The 22379-nt window shown below is 53.1% G+C and overlaps 1 protein-coding gene across 1 annotated transcript; it reads left to right on the top strand.

Annotated features, from left to right (window-relative positions):
- Positions 1–7798: 7798 nt before the first annotated feature.
- On the top strand, positions 7799–21785 carry RBBP8NL (RBBP8 N-terminal like). Its single transcript, XM_054274836.1, has 14 exons — positions 7799–7865; positions 9160–9202; positions 9597–9692; positions 10024–10136; positions 11657–11729; positions 12933–13090; positions 13558–13646; positions 14527–14690; positions 15928–16443; positions 17265–17529; positions 17920–18028; positions 20035–20096; positions 20434–20554; positions 21667–21785. The coding sequence occupies exons 1-14, from the start codon at positions 7799–7801 to the stop codon at positions 21783–21785; spliced, it is 1995 nt and encodes a 664-aa protein (XP_054130811.1).
- The last annotated feature ends 594 nt before the right edge of the window (positions 21786–22379 follow it).

The raw sequence follows: 22379 nt of genomic DNA, 5'->3' as shown, positions 1-22379 counted from the left end.
TTCTTTTTTCTTTTTTCTTTTTTCTTTTTTCTTTTTTCTTTTTTTCTTTTTTTCTTTTTTTTCTCTTCTCAAAAAGCACCAAGTTGTATAAAACTCGTACAAAAAGAGCTTCCCATCTTAATGCTGGATGAATTATTTAAAAGGGTCTGTTTGCTAATGTGATTGACTTCAACCAACAGCACAGGCTGAGCTGTAATTATGGGAAAACAATCAAATCTCTATCTGGGTTCACACCATACTGGTCTTGCCGCTTTTAGTGTTGCAGCAGAACCTGTTGGGCAGCTTTAGCCAAGCTGAGCCTCCTTTCTGCTGCTGGGGCAAAGAAACGCAAACCAGCAGAACCAGTCAGGCTGCAAGGAAAAAATTAGGGCTTATTGTCTGTGCAAGTTCACCCACACTGCTCACTCCTGCCTCCCGTGTCCCAGATGACCGACTCCTGATCGGGACCCAAACCTCTCCGGCAGCCGAGGGAGAGACACAGGCACAGGGCTCACAGTGAGTATCGTGCTTGCACTGGTTTTATCTGTCCCCCAGCATCCTGGCAGTGCTGTGTAGCTGGGAAGGGAGCTGGCATGAAGGGAGCTGGCATGAAGGGAGCCAGGCATGGGGAGCTGCCCAAAATGGGCTCAGCAGAGCTGCGGCAGAGCTGTCACTCGGTGCCGGCACACGGAGCCTGCTCCAGTTCCCATCTGATGGGCACAGGTTGGTGTGCCACAGGTTTGCTTGCTTGTCTGTCCCCTCTGAGAGCTCAAGGAGGACATTTGGGTTTGTGTAGCCGGTGTTTTTGGGCAGTGGCAGCTCTGGGGGTCGGTGGGGAGCAGACCTGAGCCTACCTGGGCTGTGCAGCACTGCCCAGCCACGACCCCAGGCTCTCCTCTTAAAAACTTCTCCTCTGGCGTCTTCCACCTCAGCATGAAAGGTAATGGGATATCCCTGCGACCCTAAATGCTGAGAAACAGCATCCAGCTCCACTGAGATGGAGTGAAACAGCTGTGGAGGGTCAGAGCAGTTTGTGGGTGTCAGGGTTTGTGTGGGTACCAGGGAGCCCCAGCTGTGTTTGCATCTGGCGAGGGGGGAGCAGAGGCAGGAACAGAAAAATTCTGAGCAAACATCCAGCAGTGTGGGGAGCAGAGCTGGGGCCATATGGGATGGACTGTGGGGCTGTGTGGGATCCAGGACGTGCCATCCTGGGCAGGCAGCACTGGGTGTGAGTGCTGGGGGCATCACCCCCTTCACACCTGATCCACCTCCAGGCAGCACCTCAGGCAGCCCTGGCCTGCACCAAGCCATGCACATGCTGGGCAGTAAATACTTTAAATGGAGTGGGGGGTCTCCCTACCCACCCCATTTCACACCTTGAGCTCATCTCTGTTGCCAAAGCTGAGGAAAAATTTGCTGCTTTTTCTCTCAGTGTCAGCTGTTAGCTGGGTTGTGGTGACCCCTGCTAGCTGGGCCAGGTCCCTTGTGGGACATCCTGACAGGGCCCTCCTGGGCTGTCCAGGTCTGCTCCTTCAGGCAGCGCAAACACTCAGAGGCTGCAGCTCCCTGGGCTTGCAGCAGCCCCAGGCAGGAGCTGCAGCGCTACCAGGGCTGGCATCCTCCTTCCCTCTTTCCAGCCCAGCAGGAAGGAAGTGGTGGTGGGATTGCTGCAGGGCAGAGATGTGCCCACACACTGCATGGGGGTGTGCTGCTGTGGGTTGAGCTGTCCCCACAGCCCCCTCCTTGTCCCTTCTGCTGGGACAGTGCCACGATGGGCCATGTGCTGAGAGGGCCACAGATCCTCTTCTGGAGGATGCAGGACACTGATGCATTGATTCCAAGCCCAGCCTAGGTAGCCATGTGTGTCACCAGGCATTTGGGACATGCAGAGATGCCTCCGTCTGTGAAAATGCCCAGCTCTGTCTGCCCCAGCTGCTGGACAGCACAACATGGAGCTGAGCTGCCAAGATTCATCCTTGGTGCTGCAGCAGGGCTGATCACCAGGAGGGGTTTGCAGGGCCAGCTCTCCCTAACATATTTCTCCTTTTTTAAATGGTGCTGAAGAGAAAAATGGTGCTGATCTTCCCTAAGACTCCATCCTCTGGGGATATCCAGGGCTATCTCCATACCCAGGGCAGAGAGCTCTGGTTTTTCCATTTCCATGCCATTATCTTGGCTCAGGGTGCCCATGCACCCTCACACAGCAGCAGCTGAGGTGCCAATTTATGGAAGCGTGGTTGGGAGGAATCTTTGTGCCCACACAGGATCTGCTTTCCCCTGCAGGACCAGGAATGGTGAATTCCCCATGTCAGGAGCAGCGTGGGCTCTGAGCCATGCTGCTGGGGAGGAGAGGGCAGAGGGACCAAGATGCTCTCCAGGCACCACGAGCAGTGTGAGAGGATTACAAGCAGAGGCTGGGGTGATTTCCACCATCCCTCAGAGATTCCCTGGGTATTTCCCTGCCCCTTTGCCCAGCCAGGGCTCTGGGGGTGGCAGTGGAAGGGTTTGGGATGGGCAGTGCCCACATGCCTCCAATCCCAACAGGGCCCTGAGCTACTCCTGAGCCTCACCACTCCTCAATTAAAGCGCCCAAAAAACGCGATAATGCCCCACTAGCCACTTCCCAGAGCGTTTTGAGGTGTCAATTGAGGAATGTTTATAGAAGCTGTGGTTACCCCAGATGCACAGGCAGATAAGTGAATACTTTTAATCATCTTCTGGATCCTCCTGTGGGCACACAGGGCTGCCCACAGATCTGCCCAAAGCCCACCAGGCTCTGGGGAGCATCATGGCAGGGTTGGTGGCTCCAAATGTCATTGGTCCTCAAGTGGGGAGGAGAACAAATATTTACTGTCAAACCTCAGCAAAGCAGCAAGAGTGGGAGGACAAAACCTCCCTTCCAGATGAGGCCACTGCAAGGAGAGAGCCCGCAGACTGCCCACCCTGCTGTGTGAAAGCCAGTCAGACCCATGGGTGTGTACAGGCATTGCAGAGGACCAACAGCTCTGGTTTTAGTGACCCTGCAAGGCCAGGGCAGCCAAGGCTCTGCTGGGAGGAGGGATGAGCCTATGGCAAGGGATAACAAGGGGAGGGATGAACCTATGGCAAGGAGTAACAAGGACTCTTGAGAGGAATAAGGGCTCTTAGCAGAAATGAGGAAATGGAAGAAAACTCAAACTGGGGGGTTGGTGATTGCCACAGAAGCTGGAAAAGCACAGGGCCAGGGTGGTGGGGAGAAATGGAGCTCCTGAGTTTGTGATTTTTCTCTGTATTATGGCAACAGAGACTTTCTGGGCTAGAAGCAAATCAGAGCCCCAGAGGGTGCAGGTTGGCACTTGAGGCTGGAGCTGCATCGTTTGCTGCTGCTCAGCTCTCCCTGCATGGGACCGGTCTGTGAGCAGCGCCAGCATCTCCTGTGCTGCTGATCCTGCTGGGCCGGCTCAGGGGGCTGTGCCACAAACCCAAAGGGCCATTGGGGCAGGTCAGAGCAGTGCTCAGCCCCACATCAGCCCAGTGGGACCCCCCTGCAGCAGCCAGCAAACGGGTCCTGGGCTGGTGGAACATCATGGAGCAGCTGCTCTGCCCTGCTCTGCCCTGCTCTGCCCTGCTCTGCTCTGCTCTGCTCTGCCCTGCTCTGCTCTGGGGAGGATTTTCAGGTTGTGCCAGGTAGAGGAAGGCAGCAAATCCTCCCCCCTGGAGAGGCAAGAGCCAAGGCTGCTCCTCCTGTCTCACCTGTTGGGAGGTAATTTTGCAATCTGGCACCCACAGCAAACCCAGCACAGTGGAGAGAAGGCACTGGGCTCCATTTCAGGGCAGTCTGTGCCATGTTAAGTCATGCAAATAAATAAATGCCCAGCAAAAAAAAAAAAAAAGAATCCCCCAATGTACCAAAAAAGCCTTCTCTAAGCTGCCAAGTGAAGTACATCAGCAAAGAGCATCAACTCCACACTGGCCTGTGAAATACTCCTGGACTGCAGATTTTCCATGAGTGACCAGGCAGTTTTTCTGAGTACAAACTTGTTTTGTAACTCTAAAATTAGACCAGGAACATGGCAGGGTAGCCAAGGAGAGAAAGTTTGGCTGGTCAGAGCAGCTCTGCCCAGCATTGCCCAGAGAAAGGTGTGTGCCATCAATCCAGCCTGGAGCTGAGCAGCTCCAGCACTGCTGATGGAAATACCTGGTGGCAAATCCATTAAGCTTCACTGATCCCACAGTATCAGAATGTCACTGTCATGCCTTTTTCTTTTCTGCCTTTTTCTTTTTAATGACTTAAGCTCGTTTAGCTAATGAGCTGCTTCATCCTGCTGAAAGGAGACAGGGCTCAGGGTGGGATGTCACACTGTGAGTGTGACAGGCAGTGCTGGGGATGCCATTGAAGGACCAGGAACTCCCTGGGGACCAAGGAATGAGGGTTGGCTGTGCTGTCAGGGCCAGCTGCCCAAGCCCATCCCTTCCCCAGCCCCCTCAATGGGACAGAAATAACCTCCCTGCTGCTTTCCCTTCACAACAGGAGCACCCTGTCACTGGTACCCAGGAGATGCTGGGGGCTGCTCCAGCCCTGTGCATGAGAGGAGACACCCAGGGACCCAAACTGGAGCCCTGTCCCACCCTGAGTGAGCATCGAGGGATGCAGAGAGCAGCAAAGCCACAGCAGGTAACAGCAGCTCCCCCCATCTTGGGCTTCCCAAACCCTCCAGGTTTAGGGTTGGATGAGGAGTTTGCCTTTGGTCCCTGGCACTGGGGCTCTGTTTGCAGGGGGCACTGTCACTGTGAAATACTGCCAGCCCTGCTGGGGTGCCCAAGGGCTGCTCCAGCCCTGCCACGGGGCTGCATGCAGCACCAGCAGCTCTACATCACAGTGACAGCTCTGCAAAGGGCTCCAAATGAAACCCCTGTCTCAGGGAGCCAGCTCCACACTCAGCAGCTCTGTGCTCTGGGCTGCAGCAGTAAATCTCCCTCAATAAATCCTCCGGAGCAGGGCAGAGGAGCAGGAGCTGCAGCTTCACAGCTTCACCCATCCACAGCGTGAGAGGGAGCAAAGCTGAGCCCTCAGGGAGCCTGGGCTGTCCCTGGGGCTGTTCTGCTGCAGGAAAAGGCTGAATCCTGGCAAAAGACACATGGGGAGCCATGCTCATGAAGGATCTCTCAGCACAGAGACAGCTGAGGTCCTCACCAGGTTTGCCGCAGAGTGGCTGTTCCATCTGCAGGCAGAGATGGGCTCTGGCATCTCAAAATGCACCAAAACTGGCAGGATTTCCCTGCTGATTGAATCTGCAGCAGGTCCCCACTGTGGCATCTCAAAAAGCACCAAAACTGGCAGGATTTCCCTGCTGATTGGATCTGCAGCAGGCCCCCACTCACCTGAGGGCTCCAAGGAACAGAAAATCAGGGTAAACCCCAACCCTGGTGGCACCACAGCCTCAGCTGTGCATGGCAGTGAAGCAGCTGCCACAGCCCAGCCCCAAACCCTGATCTGCGGGCTCTGCACTGAGTCACAGCTGCAGGGATCCAGCTCCAGCAGCGACACCTGGGCTGCCCCCACACCTCCCTGCACACACCAGCCCAGCCCCACTCCCTGAGCAGAGGCTGGCACAGTCCCAGCCAGGGTGTCACCTTCCCGGGATGGCTGAGCTGGACTCCTGTGCCTCAGAATGATGGGTTCAGCCCAAGGAGATGCCAGCCCTGGGGAAGGGGCTGAACCCTTGGTACAAGGTGGGCAGGAGCTGGTCCAGCAGCAGCAAGGGCAACAGGAGCACATTCAGCCACCAGCTCCTCTGCTCCCAGTTGTAATCCCTTCCCAGCTTACAGCACTGGGGAATGCAGTGGGAATCAGTGCCTGCAGAGCCTTCCCAGCTGGCACCTGGGGTGTCAGCCCTGTGATGGTTTGATCTCACAAGCTCCCCTCAGCCCTGGGGAGGTGCTTTGCCCAGGGCAGAGCCTCATTTAGCACTCAGTGATCCTGGGAAGTGCATCCCTGTGACGGTGTTCAGAGGGGTTCTTGGATGAGGGAAGAGATGAGGATCTGACTCCATGTTTCAGAAGGCTGATTTATTATTTTATGATATATATTACATTAAAACTGTACTAAAAGAATAGAAGAAAAGGTTTCATCAGAAGGCTAGGTAAGCTAAGAATAGAATAGAAAAGAATGATAACAAAGAGTTATGATCAAAGTTATGCCAAAGAATGATCTTCTGTCTCGGACAGAGAGTCCAAGCCAGCTGACTGTGATTGGCCATTAATTACAAACAAACTAACATGAGCTAATCACAGATCTACTTGTTGCATTCCACAGCAGCAGATAACCATTGTTTACATTTTGTTTTTGAGGCTTCTCAGCTTCTCAGGAGGAAAAATCTTAAGGAAAGGATTTTTCATGAAAAGATGTCTGCGACACATCCCATTAACACCAGGAGGGGGTTTGCTGTTAGAGCTGCACGTTATTTCCCCTGGCTGCTTCTTCACTGTGGCTCTTGGGGCTGAGATCAGCTCCCAGTCCCATTTCACAGATCCCAAGCTGGACAAGCCACACTGTGCTTTTATTTGCTGGCTTCGATCACCCAGCCCTGGCAATGGCTGAGTTATGCCCAGGGAGGCAGGAGTGATGAATATTTTCAGTTGTTTCCCCAGAGAATGAGATCTGCACTCAGTTTGCAGCAGATTTGCTCCAAGCCAGGCAGGGTGGCTCGGGAGGGTTCGTGTTCAGGCGCCGCTCCCGACCCGAGCGTGCCGAGCTCGCTGCTGCTGCTTGCTGCCACGTGCCTCATTTCTTTTGAAAATCAGATGCTTTAGGGGAAACTTTCTTCTTCCAGCTCTGCATGCCCACATGTTGCATATGCAGGCGATCTGGCACGTCCCTGCTGCACATGCAGATAAAGGCACGGGCGGGAGCCGGGCTGGGAGAGCTCTGGAACCCAGCACAACCTTTCTGTGGGGATACAGAGCCTGGGTGCCAGCCCACCCTTCACTGCCCAGCTCCAGGGGGATCTCTTTGGGGTTGAAGGCACCTAACAGGTGCTCTGTTATGATCAGAATTACTCACCATGACTCATTAACCCAGAATGATCTGGGGAGAGAAGTTCCCATGAGGAGATGCTAAACATCTTCCTGTGGAAGTTCCCCTTTCCCAGTGTGGTGTTGGTGGTTCCAGAGGACTCCATGGATGTGCCCACGACAGCTTCCTGAAGCTCTCGGCTCTGGGCACCGCCTCTCCTGGTTTCTCTGTAAAATTGGGTGGAAAAGCTCTGTTTGGTGTCTCCCAAGGGATGGAAGAGGCTGCAGCCAGTGAGGCCATGCAGGAAGCCTGGGTGATGGTGCTGGGATGGCTGAGTGCTGTGTGCTGCCTCTGTAAAAGCTGTGCCTGGTGCCACAGGGATGAGGGATGCAAGGGAACATCCAGCAGGAGATGAGCCCATCAGGCTCAAGCACCAAATCTGCTGTGAATTTCCCCATCATCAGTCCCCATGTGATCCCAGCACGAGTTCTGCAGTCCCCTTTATGCTCAAGAAGATGCCCTGCCCCACCTCATCCCAGAGAAATGCAATTTAAACAGCTCAACAAGTAGAGGAAAAGCCTGATTTTCCAGCTGGGCTTCTCCCAGTATCTAAGAAATGCTCTTTGCTATGCTCAGCACTGAGGCTGCATCCCATAGTTTAGCAAACAATTTCCCTTCCCAGCTTTGGGCTTTGTCTTTTCCAGAACACCACATGCACCAGGCACATCTCTTTTTTTGGACTTTCTTTTCTATTTTAGGCTGAAATTTGAAGCAGAAGGACACCCTCACACTGGCCACAGCCTGGTGTGTGGCTCAGCCCTGACCATGACCACAGAGAGTTTTGCAGAGTTCCTGAACAAGCTCAAGGAAATCCACGAGAAGGAGGTCCAAGGTAAGGAGACAAAATTTTCATACCAAAACCTGGCCAAGATCCATTTCTTTGTAAAACCACCTTGATCCCTTTGGTGTCAAATAACCTGAAGGGAGGAGGAGCAGGTGTGGATTAGGGAGATTTGGGGATTAGTGCTGAGCAAGCAGCACCCTTGGGGATGGCTTGGGACATGAGGTCACAGCCTGCCCCTCAGGGGACAACACCCACTGGTGGCACATTTGCACCTCTCGTTGGCATACTGAGGAAAAAGTGACTTTTTGAATGAAGAAGTAACTTGTTCTCTCAGAAGAGAGAGGACATTCCTGCTCTCCATGAGGTGGAAAGGAGGCCATGGAGGTGCTCAGCCCCTGCAGGAATCCCAGGTGCTCCCAGCATTAACCAGGGGGGATTTGGCTCCTCCTGCCCCTGCTGTCCTGGTCTGTGGTTTGGGAGTTTGCAGGGGAGACACTCACACCTGCTGGCCTTCTGCTCCATCAGTGAGGATTGCAGTGTGTTTGGATACTGAAGCATCAAAGGGACAGCACAGAGATGCAATAATCTATAAGACAGAAGCAGCAGGAGATGAAGCTCCGTTAAAGAAAACGTTTGAGTCAGGTTGGATAGCTTATTCCTCTGGGGAATAAATTATTTCTCAGGCCATACATTATTAAAATAAAACCCATTAGGTTAAGCAACCAAGTGCCAAGCCCAATTGTTTTCCTATTAGAATAATTCCCAGTATCAATATTATGAACAAAACTTCAGCACTTTTGGATGATTCTGGCTTATGAATTCATTCTTCTCTTGTGTAATTTCAAGCTGTGTGAGAGTTAGAGGAAACTGTTGAGCAATTTAAACCACATGTTTACATCTACTTTGCATAAAATGGATTTGACAGGATACAATGTCTGCAGATCCATCAAGGAAAGCCGTTCAGCTGTAAATATTCTCCAAGATGCTTTCCAACCATGAAAGCTATAAAATACTGCCCACCTGGGACATGCAGGCTGTAGAGAGAAATAAGTAGAAACAAAACTAAACCAGACTTTTTGGGTCTGCAAAGGAGATGCAGACTCATTAAATAGCGGGGATACAAAAGGAGCTCACATTTTGTACAACTTTTCCCAGTTACATTAAACTGTGGCTGTGTCTGACTCGTGCAATGTGTTATTCCTTATCGGAGCTCAGGCTTGTGGATGGGTGAGATTTCTGCAAAGCCTCGCACCTTCCTGAAATTCCTTCAGTGCTGTTTGCTTCTGAGTGCTGGGGCATTGTCCACAAACACCCATGTCTGTGTGTCTGTCCATTATTCCAGGTCTGCACAGCAAGGTGACGGAGCTGACCACAGAGAAGTGCCGGTGAGCGATGCTGGGGCACAGGGGTGGTTACACCACTGCAATTTCAGACTTCTGACTTATTCTCCAACACTGCTGCATTACAGACCACTATTTGCCTTCCTGGCACTGCCAAATTCAAGGTTTTTGGCTCCAGGCAGGGTTGGGGTGATCCAGCTCCAGTTTGCCTTCCCACTGGCAGGTGATGCTTGTGCCACTCAGTGCTTTCCCCTTTGGAAAACAATTAGTAGGAGGAATTAAACTGCTAACTCCATGGAGGGTGTCATAGGCAGCATCCAGGCTCCAATACATTCATTCCCCCCCTGCCACACAAGAAAAAGGGCACTGTGGATGAAGGCACGGGTTTTGGGAAGTAATCTAACAACCCTGCTTTTTTTTGTTGTATTTCTTCAACTAGCGATGCTCAGAGAATTGAAGAGCTGTTTGCTAAAAATCACCAATTAAGGGAACAACAGAAGGTCCTGAAAGAAAATGTAAAGGTGTTAGAAAACAGGTAGGATTTGTTTTTAAGTAGGGTGCTGCTGAGTGGCAGTGACTGCACAGTCCTGGGGGGAGAATTTGGGGTTTGCTGTCTCCCCAGGACTGGGATATAGCACATGAACCTCTATTTTTCCTATGCTCAGCTGCTGGGAGAGCTGGAGGAGTCTGGGCAGGTGCATAGCAACTTTCCTAGGCTGGTGTGGTGGGGCTGGGGCTGGCAAAGGCCAGTGCTGGGCTGTGGGGGTGATTCTCAGTGATGGTCTGGGTGTTCACACTTCCCCATGGGCAGGGCAGGAACTTATTTCTCTCATGTGGTAACAAGCTGTGGGGTTTCCTTCCCCCAGGCTGCGAGCTGGCCTTTGTGACAGATGCATGGTCACCCAGGAGCTGGCCAAAAAGAAGCAGAATGAGTATGAGACCTCTCATTTCCAGAGCCTGCAGCACATCTTCATCCTCTGTACGTACTGACACCCGCTGTGAGCTTGGCTTTGGCAGGCTGAGTCTTTGCCAGTTAATCCCTCTCCCAGATATTTGCACCTGGTGAGCAGGAATCTGGGAAGGGTTTGGGGATGGGGAGAAGGGAGGGAGCAAGGAGACATAACCCTTCACGCAAATCATCAGAGCTGGGGGGTCACAGCCCCCCACACCTCCAGAAAAATGAGAGATTCCAGGCTGTGTCAGCTGCCTGGGGAAAGGATGCATTTGGCACGGCAGAAGCAACACTCTGGCAAAGACAGGAAAGTCACAGCAGCAGCTCAGCACGGGTAAATGAAATCAAGCAACACGTGTGATGGATCTTCTCCTGAGCCCCTGGCACAGCTCCCAGCACTGGGTGTTTTTCCCTGGGGATCTGACCAGCCCGGGGAGGGTCATGGGGTGAAGGAGATAAGGCATTTAGGAGGGATGGAGAGGTGCCAAGAGCCCGTGGTTTATCTCCCCTGCTATGGCACTGCTCCCTGAGTGCTGCTTTCGAGCAGGAGCAAGGCAGGGCACCATGCCTGGGAGCCCAGCCATGCTCTCTGTGGCCAGGGCTGGGTGCTCACATCTCCCTCTGGCCTCTGTGTGACCCCCCTGAGACCCCCAGGTCTGCCCCTAACACAGCACCCACTCACCACCCTGCCCTGGTGTTCACAGGGGTTCTGGGATGAGGGAAGAGATGAGAATTTTGACTCTATGTTTCAGAAGGTTGATATTTTATTTTATTTTATTTTATTTTATTTTATTTTATTTTTATATGATTATATATATTATATATATATATTATATATACATTATACATTATACATTATATATTATACATTATACATTATATATGTTATATATTATATTATATTATATTATATTATATTATATTATATATATATTATATATTATATATATTATATATTATATTAAGAGAAAATTATATATTAGAACTATGCTAAAAGAATAGAAGAAAGAATTTAATCAGAAGCTTTGCAAAAAAAGGAATGATAAAATTTTGTGACTGCTTGCAGCTTCAACATAGGTGGCTGTCATTGGTCATCAAGTAAAAACAATTTCACATGCTGGATAAACAATTCTCTAAATCCCATTCTAAAGCAGCAAAACATGGAGGAGCTGAATCTTCCCAGCTTCCCAGGAGAAAAGATCTTAGCAAAAAGGTTTTTCATGAAATATGTCTGTTAGAGATGTTCACTGGGCCCAACCCACCACTGCCTCCTCTGGCTCTGGGTATGGGTCTGGCTCTGGGTCTGGATTTGGGTCTGGCTCTTCTCTGGAGCTGGGGATCTGCAAGCAGACCCAATCCTGATGAAACCTGAGTCAGAAAGTTGCTCCCCTTTGTCCCTTAACCCCAGCACTTTTACAAAGAGGGAAGGAAATTCAGCATCCCTCCCAAAGCCGGTGCCATTCCCTCATCCCCCTCCATCACCCCAGCGAGCTGTGAGCAGCATCCTTGCAGCACCTGAACTCACAGCCCCTCCTCTGTGCCTGCAGCAAACGAGACCAATCGCCTGAGGGAGGAGAACAAAACTCTCAAGGAGGAACTGAAGAGGCTCCAGAGCCTGGAGTAAGCACTTTCCTGGTTTCATTCTCTACAAGGGACATTGGCAAGGGCATCCCCAGAGCTGGGCAAGGCAAGGTCCACACTGGGGCACCCTCAGGGGTATTTTAGCACCTAATTCCCATGGGTTCCTGTGTATGTAAGACATGGAAAAACCCCTAATAGTCTCAAAATCCTTGTTAATATTTGCTCACTGCCCTGTTCACCAGCATCCAGTGATTAATTTTTGGGGAACAAGGATATTTAACCCCCTGGGAACAAAGCCCTGGGCGGCTTGCATGGAGCTCAGCCTGGGATTCCATGGCTTTTCCATGGCAGCAGCTTCCCTCCTGCAGCAGCCAGAGAGGGTCTGCAGGAAGCAGGTGGCTCTGGGGGAAGGACAGTGACACCCAAGGGACAGGGATGGGGTTAAAGAGGGAGAAGGGATCTGCACAAACAGGTCACAGCCCCGCAGAGAGCTGTGCTGGAAGCCAAGTAACCTGCCAGGCTGGCCAATATATACAAATCAGCTCATTCCTCAAGGGTTTAAAGTCCAGAGGAATTAGCACTGAGGGATTAGTTTAGAAATGTGTTTTCTTTGGAGCACAGGAGCACCATCTGCTTAAAGAGAAACTCTGGCTTTTCCTCCCCAGTGCTTCCAGAGCTGTGGGCTGGGCTGGGCCTGCTGAGCACTGAGTGATTCTGCTCTGCTCTTCTCTCCCCTGAGATGCTGGAGAGGAGGATTTCCAGCCAAACATCCACATCTCAGCACCAGAATCCACCCAGGGCTCTGTGTGTGTCCCCAAGGCTCAGGCACTCCTTTGTGGCACTGAGCATCACCCTCTCCATCCTGGTTTGGTGACAGGGGCAGACGCCACATCCCTGTGCTGAACCCACCCCTCCATCAGGCTGAAAGCCCAGGCAGGGCCAGGTTCCCACAGAGCTTTTGCAACAGCCACAGCTGGGTCCTGCCTTACCCAACCCGACGTTACCCACAACCAAGTGGGGCAATCACACCTCCAAGTGGGGCTGGCATGCTGTCCATGCTCCAGACTGCAGCTGGGCTGCTGATAAGCTGCAGTGGAAGGAGGTGAGGCTGAGGATCTGGAATATTCACATACACACATAGATAAATACGTGTATTGTGTATCAGACTCGGAGCTCTCAGTACAGTGGCTCCAAACTCTTCCTTCTCCTCCATTCATGTTCTTTTCCTTCCAACAGGGACAGGACAAAGACCCCAGGAGTGTCCTCCAGAGAAAGCTGCTCCACACCCGGCTCCCCTTTGACTCTGCTGTCCCCAGTGAGCAGGAATGCCAGCACAGAGAAGGCAGAGCCCAGGGAAGCAGCAGCCCAGCAGGACGTGCCAGAGCTGGAGCTCAGTGAAGGTGGGTGCTGCTGCTCCTGCCACCCTTGAGGGACCTGGGGATGTGAAAAATAACTGAGCCATGCTGTAAACTGCCCTGGGAAAGGGTCTGGAGAGCAAGGACCAAGCTGTTGGCAGCTCAGATGGGCATTGCCACGGGCAGGAAAGATGATGGGAGGAAATGCAGGTCAGAGGAGAAACACCCTGCTCTGCATTAGAGCTAAAGAGTGCTGGGTGCCCCCACTGAAAGAAAATTCATGCAGAGACCATGGCATTGCCTTCCTGCCACCCACACATGCAACAAAAGCACGTTCAGCCAGGTGCAGGCTTGAGCCAAAAGGTAATTTTGACTCAAAACCTTCACTGAGAGTGGTTGGTAGCAGCCAGTGGCATCCCTGGGAGGCTGCATGGCTCCAGCCCACTCAGGGCAGGGCTGCAGCAGCTCTGGGGGACTATTACAGCAGCTGGTTCTGTCTTCTTTTTTTGCAGAAAAGCCTCCAGAGAAGCTCCAGAGAAGCTCTCCAAGCAGCAGGACTTCTCCAGGCACTCTCCTCCAAGAAGTCAGCCTTGCAGAAATAGTGAGTTGTCAGAGGTAGCCTGATGGCCTCAGGCCCTCTCCCCACTGCTATGGCCATCTGAACTGGATCAGACTGGGATAGGGACAGAGCAGGAGGCACTTGGAGGGTGGAACAATCAGCCAGACTTGGGCAGTTTGTCATTTCCAGAGCCTGGCACTCAGTGGTTGCAAGGACAAACACAGAGAGGGTGTCAGCCCAGGGCTGCTGAGTGACACGGTGACACTGGGCACTGGAGATGAGACTGCAGGACCTGGACCTGCTCCTGGGAACACAGGCCCACACACACACACCCACACAGATACCTCTGTTTTGGCACAGGTTTTGCTTACTCGACCTCCACAAAAAAACTTGAAAGAGCAGGTGAAAAAGGGTTTTGGTAAGGCTGCAGGCAGGCTGTGGGGATAATTAATAGGGATCACAGGAAGGCTTGGTGACATCTCCAGGTGGGCAGGGGAAAGTCAAGTCAGAACATGTGGGGAGCCTTTCATGACAGCTGATGGAGACAGCGATGTCCTGGCCCAGCAGAAATACACCCACCAGAGCAGTGTGTGCCAGGAGCTTGCAGGAATAAAGCCTTGCATGAGTAAAAAGGCCTGACTATGGGACAAGGAATTTGCAGGGTCTTATCTTGGTTAAGCCTCTGAATCATGACTTGAGATGCAAAACTTCCTGTGCTACAAATCAGTGCAGCCAGAAAATGGAGAGTACATGAAGGGAAAATTTCCTGGAAAAATGAATAAAAAACTTGATAGAGCTGTTGACCAGAACCATATCAAGCAGAGCACTCAGGAGCTGTCTGTTTCGTTGTCACTGGTGAGGAGATGTGTCCCAGTTCAGGCAGGCTCCCTGCAGAATGGCTCACCTGGACTCTCTGCCACAGGCATCCCAGAGGATTTCCAACCAGCTGCACGGAACCATTGCCCTGGTGAGAGCTGGCTCCAGGCCCTGCCTGCTGGAAAGGAGTCCCTCAGAGGCAGCAGTGTCTCCCCCAGCCAGGAAAGCTCCTCTCCCTCCAGAACGAGAGCACAGCCCCAGCCTGGAGGCGTGAGTACCTGGGAGCCATGGGCTGACCCACTGCAGCTGCCCCATTCACTGTGCCTGCCCTCCTCCCTCCCCAAACTTCCCCCACAGCCTCGGGAAGGGGGGGATACCCCAGTTTACAGCAGTGAGAAATGACTGGAATCCAGCCCAACGAGGTCAGGCTCTCGTTATTCCAGCTCCTCAGACAGACCCACAAAGTGAACCAGGTGTCCCCACATCCAGGCAGGACCGTCCCAGGCAGGCAGCAATTCCTGCTCCTCCTCCTTATCTATTCTAATGGGCTTTCCTGCAGGGCTCAGCACTTCCCAGGCTTATCCTCCCCATGGTTTCAGGAGCACAGAGGGCTGAGCAAGGCCAGGGAGTTCACCTGCAGACAGAGAGTTTCCCAGAGTGTGAGTAGCTCTGCAGAGCATGCCTGGGAACAGCTTGCACTCATGGAGAGCAGCAGCAGGGACTGGGTTTGCAGGGCAGGTTCTTGCACTGCACCAACCTTCCTAGGATGGCTGTAAGAGTTTCCCATTGAGTGGGATTAGGGGAGGGTGGGCTGTCCCTCTGCCCTGGGGGTCTTCAGGCACTAAGAAAGCCCAGGGGGGCAGTAAGGATGTTGCTGGCTGTAAGACTTTATTCAAAAAGTGACTTCTGAGCAGCAGTGCTGATGAGAGATGTCACTTACCTTACCCTCACTCAACCCCCTGCCTTGACCTGCCACGGCCTGGGGATGGGGGATTGCTGCTGGATGGTGAGATGGGGATGGCTTCCTACACTGTGTGGGATGGGAATGGCTTCCTACACTGTGCGGGATGGGGATGGCTTCCCATGCTGTGCGGGATGGGGATGGCTTCCTACACTGTGTGGGGTGGGAATGGCTTCCCATGCTGTGTGGGATGGGAATGGCTTCCTACACTATGCGGGATGGGAATGGCTTCCCATGCTGTGCGGGATGGGGATGGCTTCCCATGCTGTGTGGGATGGGAATGGCTTCCTACACTGTGTGGGGTGGGAATGGCTTCCTACTGCTGACTGCCTGATGCCCCTGGCCACCAGGACCCTTCTCCCCAGCACAGACCCCAAACACAAACACGGTGTACTGACCAAGAGCTGCAGCAGGGCATGGAAAGAGCAGGAGAGACCACACACATCCCTGCACAGCTGGGAAACCACGGGAAAGCTCTGTTGCTAATGTGTGGGGGTTTTTCCTGACGTGATCTGTAATGTAAATCTTTTTCCACACTTTTTTTAGTTACTTAACAGCGAGCAACCCGGACTCGCCCAAGGTCTCTCCATCCTACGAAAACCTGAAACTGAGTGCCCGGAGAGAGCAGCTGTGCCTGCTGCACAAGCACCTGTCCCTGCACCAGCTGGGGCTGGCGGCTCCCTGCACCCCGGGCGAGCGGGACAGCGGCACCTTCCCCGTGCACCCGCTCAGGAGCAAGGCTGCCGAGGGCAGGACGCGCTGCCGGGACCCCTGGGACGAGCAGGCTGCCCTGCTGAAGCTCCCTGCCACCATGGTGTACGTCAGGGACCAGCAGCTGGAGGAGAAGCTGCAGCTGCTGAAGCAGCGGGAGCGGCTGCAGCATCTCCTGCTGCGGCAGTGCCAGCCGGGCCAGCGGGCACACGGTGACACCGAGACACGGCCGGGCCAGCGGGCACACGGTGACACCGAGACACGGCCGCTGTCCCCGTGGCTGGGCATGGCCACGGGCTGCAAGGAGGAGAGGGTGTTCCTGGAGGATGCTGCGGATGGGAAGGAAGAGGGGTGAGGATTGTTGTTTGATGCTGGCAGGGGGGTTATTTACAGACATGAACGAGACGGGGCTACTATAGAAAGTGTCTCGAGTTGTTTATTTTTCAGCATCAGTCTCATTACATGATTATGATAATGCTTGCAGCTCACAATCCAGGCAGCAGGCCAGAAAACTTAATGTTACAACATACTTTATAAGCTTCTTGACCAATCACACAAAGCAAAAGCATATTGACAGTAGTTCTATCCAATCACCATAAGCACAGGTACCTTTGGTTAAAACAATGCTTGCTTATTTCAAATACAATACCCACTCGCAAGCCTCAACGCACAGAGCTCCATTCTTAAGCTTTAACCTTCCTAATATCTTGCTAGATAAATTTTCTGCAGCTTAGAGAGCTATTCAGACAAGCATTAATACACAGGCTATTGTTCTATTTGCCCTTGCTTTTCCTACAGTTTAAATAATTTTTCTGCTGGCCTACCTCATGACTGTTGCTTTAGCTCTGCTCACAATTCTTGCTGTATCTGAGGCCTGCCTTCTGCAGCTTTCCCAAAACCCTCTGATTTTATGGATTCCCACATTGTTGACTCTGTTTGTGGTGTTGGAGCTCGTGCAGGGGTTGTCTCGGGGGCGATTGGGGCTGTTTAATAGTGGAAGTGGTTTAGTTAAAACTGCCAGCTTTGGGAGCTGGAGATGAGGGTTTGAATCCTTTCTTCCTGAGCTAGGATGGTGGGGTAACTCTACAAGGGGGTTTAGTCTTCAATCTTTGGCTTACAATGTTTTTATCAATTATCAGAGTTAATCAGAGTTTGAGCAGTTTGTTCTCCAGGCAGCTGTGGCGGGGCAGGGAGCGCCCCGAGCCGCGAGCCAGGGTGAAGGAGGCGAGGGACGAGGATGGGGACGCGCCGCTGGACCTGTCCGACCCCAGGCACAGACAGACGGACGGCAGCCCGAGGGACAGCCCCGGGGACAGCCCGGCCGTGCCCGCAGGGGGACACGGGGCACAGCGGGACCGCCTGCGCTGCCCCTACCGCTGGGCACTGCCCGCGGCTGCCAAGGAGGAGGAGGAGGAGGAGGAAGAGGATGATGCAGCTGTGGTGAGTACAGCTCTTGCTGGCATCCCCTGCACCGCTGCTGGGAGCACTGTGAGCAGCACTGCGGGAGGATGGGTTTGGTGTGTGAAGCCAGTTTGTGTGTGTGAAGCCAGTTTGCACATGGCAGAGCCGTGGTTGCTCAGCCCTGGCTTCACTCCACACCTTCCTCCAGCGCCCATCCAGGGTTCCATCCATGCCCAAGGGCAGGCAGAGCCTGTGCCCCCTCCCACAGGCTGCTGCAGGGGGTGCTGGGCCCCCTGCAAACACACTACAGGAACAGGAGCATCTCTGCGATGCTCGTCCCTGTGGGTGTCACTGTCACCAAGTAAGGGCTGGGGACAGTCCTCTCCTGCCTGGCGACAGCAGTGTTTGTGTCCCTCTGTCCCACAGCTCAGGCTTTCACGGGCGTATCTGACAAACAGCTCCACCCCGAGTGACCCAGAGGCCCCTCCTGAGGCCGGGCTGAGGCGGGATGTCGGCGCGAAGAAGGGAGATGCAGGTAAGAAGCCCCAGGCAAATGTGACATTTGAGAAGGCAGGAGTGAAAGGTGAAGGCATTTCCCAGCCCAGAGCTCTCTGCTGGGCTCTGCACGCACCTGCAATCCCACCCTCCAGGCACCAAGGGCTCCCAGCTCTTCTGGGCCTTTGGGGAAATTCAGGTTTCACATTTCTGTCCTTGAGAGCTCAGTTTTCTACCCTAGGTATGTCCAAAATTCATTCTCAGTGTAAATGGGGAGAAAGTAATCCTGGTTTTTCTGGAGAAAGGCCCAGTGTCTGTGTCCAACACCCCTGGGGTGTCCTTGGACACTCAGCAGAGCATCTGCATGGAAATCTCCAGGAGCTGAGGAGTCAGCATTGGAAAAACGCTCTTAGAAAAACCCACTCCAGAATGAGCAGGAATAGGACAATGTTGCTCCAGCAAAAAACCCATTTTACAATGAGCAGCAACAGGATAATGCTGCTTCACCATTTCCCACTCCTCTCAGGGAAGAAGCAGCTCAGAATGCCCCAGCAGAGATGGGGAAAATGCAAGAAGTTTGCAGGACTAGCACTGGAAAACCAGCCCTGTCTGTCCCCTTGCTCCAAAGCGTGTCCTGTGATGACACAGCACAGAGGGCTGAGCACAGAGCCAGGGATGCTGTACCTGCAGCAGGCAGATCAGGATGGTTTCCTTCCTTCCTTCCTTCCTTCCTTCCTTCCTTCCTTCCTTCCTTCCTTCCTCCCTCCCTTCCTCCACCCTCCACAAGAGCCCTCCCAAGGCTCTCTCCCTGCCTGACCCCCAGGGCCACAGGTGCCAGGTCTGTCCAGGCAGGTGGGAGGCAGCAGCCATGGGGATCAAGGTGGGAAGCACGTCTGCTGCTCAGTACCAGCCTTACTGGCTCGGCCAGAAAGTTGAGCTCGCCTGGATTAGTTGGTCTGGGCGTGTCGGAGTGGTTTGGGAACACTCTCCAGAGCAGGATTTTTCACAGTGGAGAGAAAAAAAAAAAAAAAAAAAAAAGAGTCCTGTGTGATTTACATGCTAAGGAGATATCATCATGGCAGAAGAATTTCAGCTGATTACATTCTGGGTGTGGGAATACAGGACTTTCTTCAGTTCTCACCTTAAGGTTGACACAAAGCCCGGGAAACAATACACAAATACTTCTGCACTTTCTAGTGAACCTTAACCTGCAGGAGGATGAGGTGAGGATGGGATCAGGCTACAGGGAATCCAGGAGTGCCTGGAAGCAGCATCGCCTGCTCTCCCACCTCTGCAGGGCCAGCAGGAGGGGGCTGCCCTGCTGAGCTCCATCCTGGCTAGAGCTGGGTGTGATGAGCAACAAGAATTGAGCTTTGGGGGTGCCCCTGCCCCTCAGAACGGGGCACAGTCCTTTGTGCCCACCATGGGCAGCTGAGGTGTGTGTGTGTTACACCACCAGCAAGGCTTGGCCCCAGCCCCTGGGATCAGTGTGAGCAGAGTGGGGTGTGTGCAGGCACATGTCTGGGGCTGTGCAGCCCCAGGGGCTGTGCACACTGAAATGCTTTTCCTGGGCAGCATCTCCCCTGCCTTTCCTTCCTCTGCTCCTCAGCACACATTCCCTGCCAAGGCTGCTGACTGAACCAGCAGCAGAGATGGGATTGTCCCTTTTGGCTTCTTCACCCCAAGATGCTTCTCCCCACCTGGGGCTCAAACAGGAAAGTGCAATCTGGGGCTTAAATACCCTCCAGTTTCCCTCCTGTGTGTAGCCACAGGTGTTGGGACAGCTCTTAGTGACCTTGGTGTAGCAAAGTCCAGTGGACACAGCTTTCCTGGGAGCTGCTTTCCCAACAGAATCGTGTTGGATCACTCTTAAACATTCATTCCAGGCCACGTAGCTTGCAGTGCCTCTGCTCCACACCACAGTGTATTGCTGAAGCTGCTTTCTGCCTCAGTGGCTCTGTGAGCCTGGGCCAGTGGCTCTGCATCTGCTCATGAGCTTGTCAAGCCTGCCACCAGCCAAAAAAACTTCCTTTTGTGTTTCTTTAGATGACAATGATGCCGAGTCTGGGAAGCAAGAATCCGATGAGCCAGACACAACGGACAGTGAGGTTGGTTGGTTGGTTGGTTGGTTGGTTGGTTGATTTGTTTGTTTGGTTTGTTCTCAGCCATCAGCTCAGGCTGGTGGCTCCCAGAGATATCAGACAGGCTGTCCCAGAAGGTGATGGCTCTTCCTGCACCAGGTGCCAAACCTCATTCCCACCCTGTTGCACAACTTGCACTTCTGCTGAGGGGCAGAAGTGCCACTCTTTCCAGCCAGTCAAGTCTTTATGAGCACTGCATTTGTCATCACTCATAGCAATGGTCACAAAGGTCCCTGGCAAAGCCACCAGCTCCCTGGGAAAGCCAGGCTGGTTTGTAGACTGACTGTTCTTCTCCTTGGTGTAGGAGAAGAATGAAGATGAGATCCTACAAGAAGCTGAGGCTGACGGGAAATACTTTTGCACCAAAGACAAAGTTCATGCACAGCAGAGGAAGAGAAAAAGAGGGCAGGATCCCTGGATAAAAGGTAGGGAGAAGAAGCTCCTTGGGGCATCAGCTCAAGGCTACAACTTCTGCTGCTTCCAGAGGGACTCCTGTGAGAAATGCCCAAGGACAGGGCAGAGGAGGGTTCTTGTCTGAGTCGTGTTTTTGCAGCACTCATAGCTGCAGGCAGAGGAGCCCCAGCTAATGGTTAGCCAGGACAGCCTGGGCAGGGTGGCCAGGAGAGCACCCCAAGCACCTAAACTAACAGAGCTTAGTCCCTTGTGTTTGCTGATCTGGTCAGGGAGGTGGTGACTGGGGAAGGCCAAATTCCCAGGGGCGAGTTATTGACAGTCAGAGAAAGGTTCCTGCCAGCTCTGTTGATCCTCCAGTGTGGTGTGGAGGTTTCCCTGCTGACAGAGGAATGTGTTGTACCCATGTTCCCTCCAGGTGAGCAAGCAGAAAACTGCTCCTGATAAGGGCAGGGATAAGACAGTTTGTCTGTCAGAAAACCCTGCAGCTCACCACTCTGTCCGGTGGTAAAAACAGCCAAGTGTTGGCCCAACCATAAATGTACAGAGGGCTGTTTCTTGAGCTTGAAGGGAGCTTTTTACCAGCCTGGCCTTGAGAGGGCCCTGCTGGCTCAGGGGACAGCAGCACAGCTGGTGACAAGAGGGTTTGCTGTACAAAACCAAACACTTGGAGCAATGGGGAGGAGCACAGCAGTGCTGTGCAGCCCAGGGCAGGCACATATAACCCTCCAGGACGGGATGGGGATGTCCCAAGTGAGGGGTGGGTGCAGCTGGGGCAGGAATGGGGTGATGGAGGGGCATAGCATCTCTCTCAGCATGTAGTGTGGGCCATGAGCCACACTGGAACAGAGAGAACTCCACAGAATGCATCTTGCTGCTCTGGGATGCTTCTGCACCAGGTCAGTTCTCTGCCTGTTTCTGCTTCACATTGTTTTGTGTCCAGGAGCACAACAGCCTCCCCTGGATACCCACACATCTCACATGTGGGGGGTTTCTCTCCATCTTTCCTGCGCTGAGCTTTGCTTCCTCCTGTGCTGTCCCTGTTTTGGGATGAGGCCATGCTGACTCCAGAAGTGTAAATCCATTTCTCTGGGGCTAACTCCTGCTGTCATCTGGCTGTTTACAGGATCTAAGAAGTCAATGAGAGGAAAAAAGAAAATCAAAGTGGAGCAATGCCCAGTGGGGATCACAAAGGAGCTGGAGAATTGCTCTGCTTCCCACAATGATCCCTCCAAGGACAGTTAACAGCAGGGCAGGATGGAGCAGCTGCAGACCAAAGGACAGAGCTCAGAGCCCTCAGAATCCCACCCATGCTGGGGGAGTGAATCCTGTCATGCTGAGCCAGGCAGTGGGGAATTCATAAGGATTCATTTGTGAGCAGAGCACCCTGAAAGTCCTCACAATGCCACAGGAGAGGCTGGGCAAGGAGGTGACACCTGGAGCAGCCAGGTGCTGCTGGTGGAGCCCACAGTCAGTGATGCCAGCCCTGTGCCAGAGCAGACCCTCAGGCTGGAGCTGGGAAGAGGAGATGTCTCTTTGGAACTCTCACCCTGCACCAGAACCGTGTTATCCCTGGGATTTCACACTTGGAGAATGGACCTCCAGAGCTCTCTCCTCATGAAGGATGTCCCAGTGGCTGAGGGGTGGTGACCAAACCAAGCACTGCACAGCCCCATGCACAACCTGCTTCAATTAAATCCCTACCAGGTTTCATACTCACGTGGGTATTGTCTGACCTGGGGAAAGTCCACGGTTTTCTCTTCTAGTTAAATGAGGAGCAAGGGCAGACAGGGGGATGTGTCCTGCAGAGGGCAGGGAGGAGGGCGTGGGAAGGGAGGC

The sequence above is a fragment of the Melozone crissalis genome, unplaced genomic scaffold (assembly GCF_028551555.1).
Source record: "Melozone crissalis strain CALT ecotype California unplaced genomic scaffold, PUWL_Pcris_2 ptg000017l_1, whole genome shotgun sequence".
In the NCBI taxonomy this organism is placed as follows: domain Eukaryota; kingdom Metazoa; phylum Chordata; class Aves; order Passeriformes; family Passerellidae; genus Melozone; species Melozone crissalis.
This window is presented reverse-complemented; position numbering and strand designations above follow the sequence as displayed.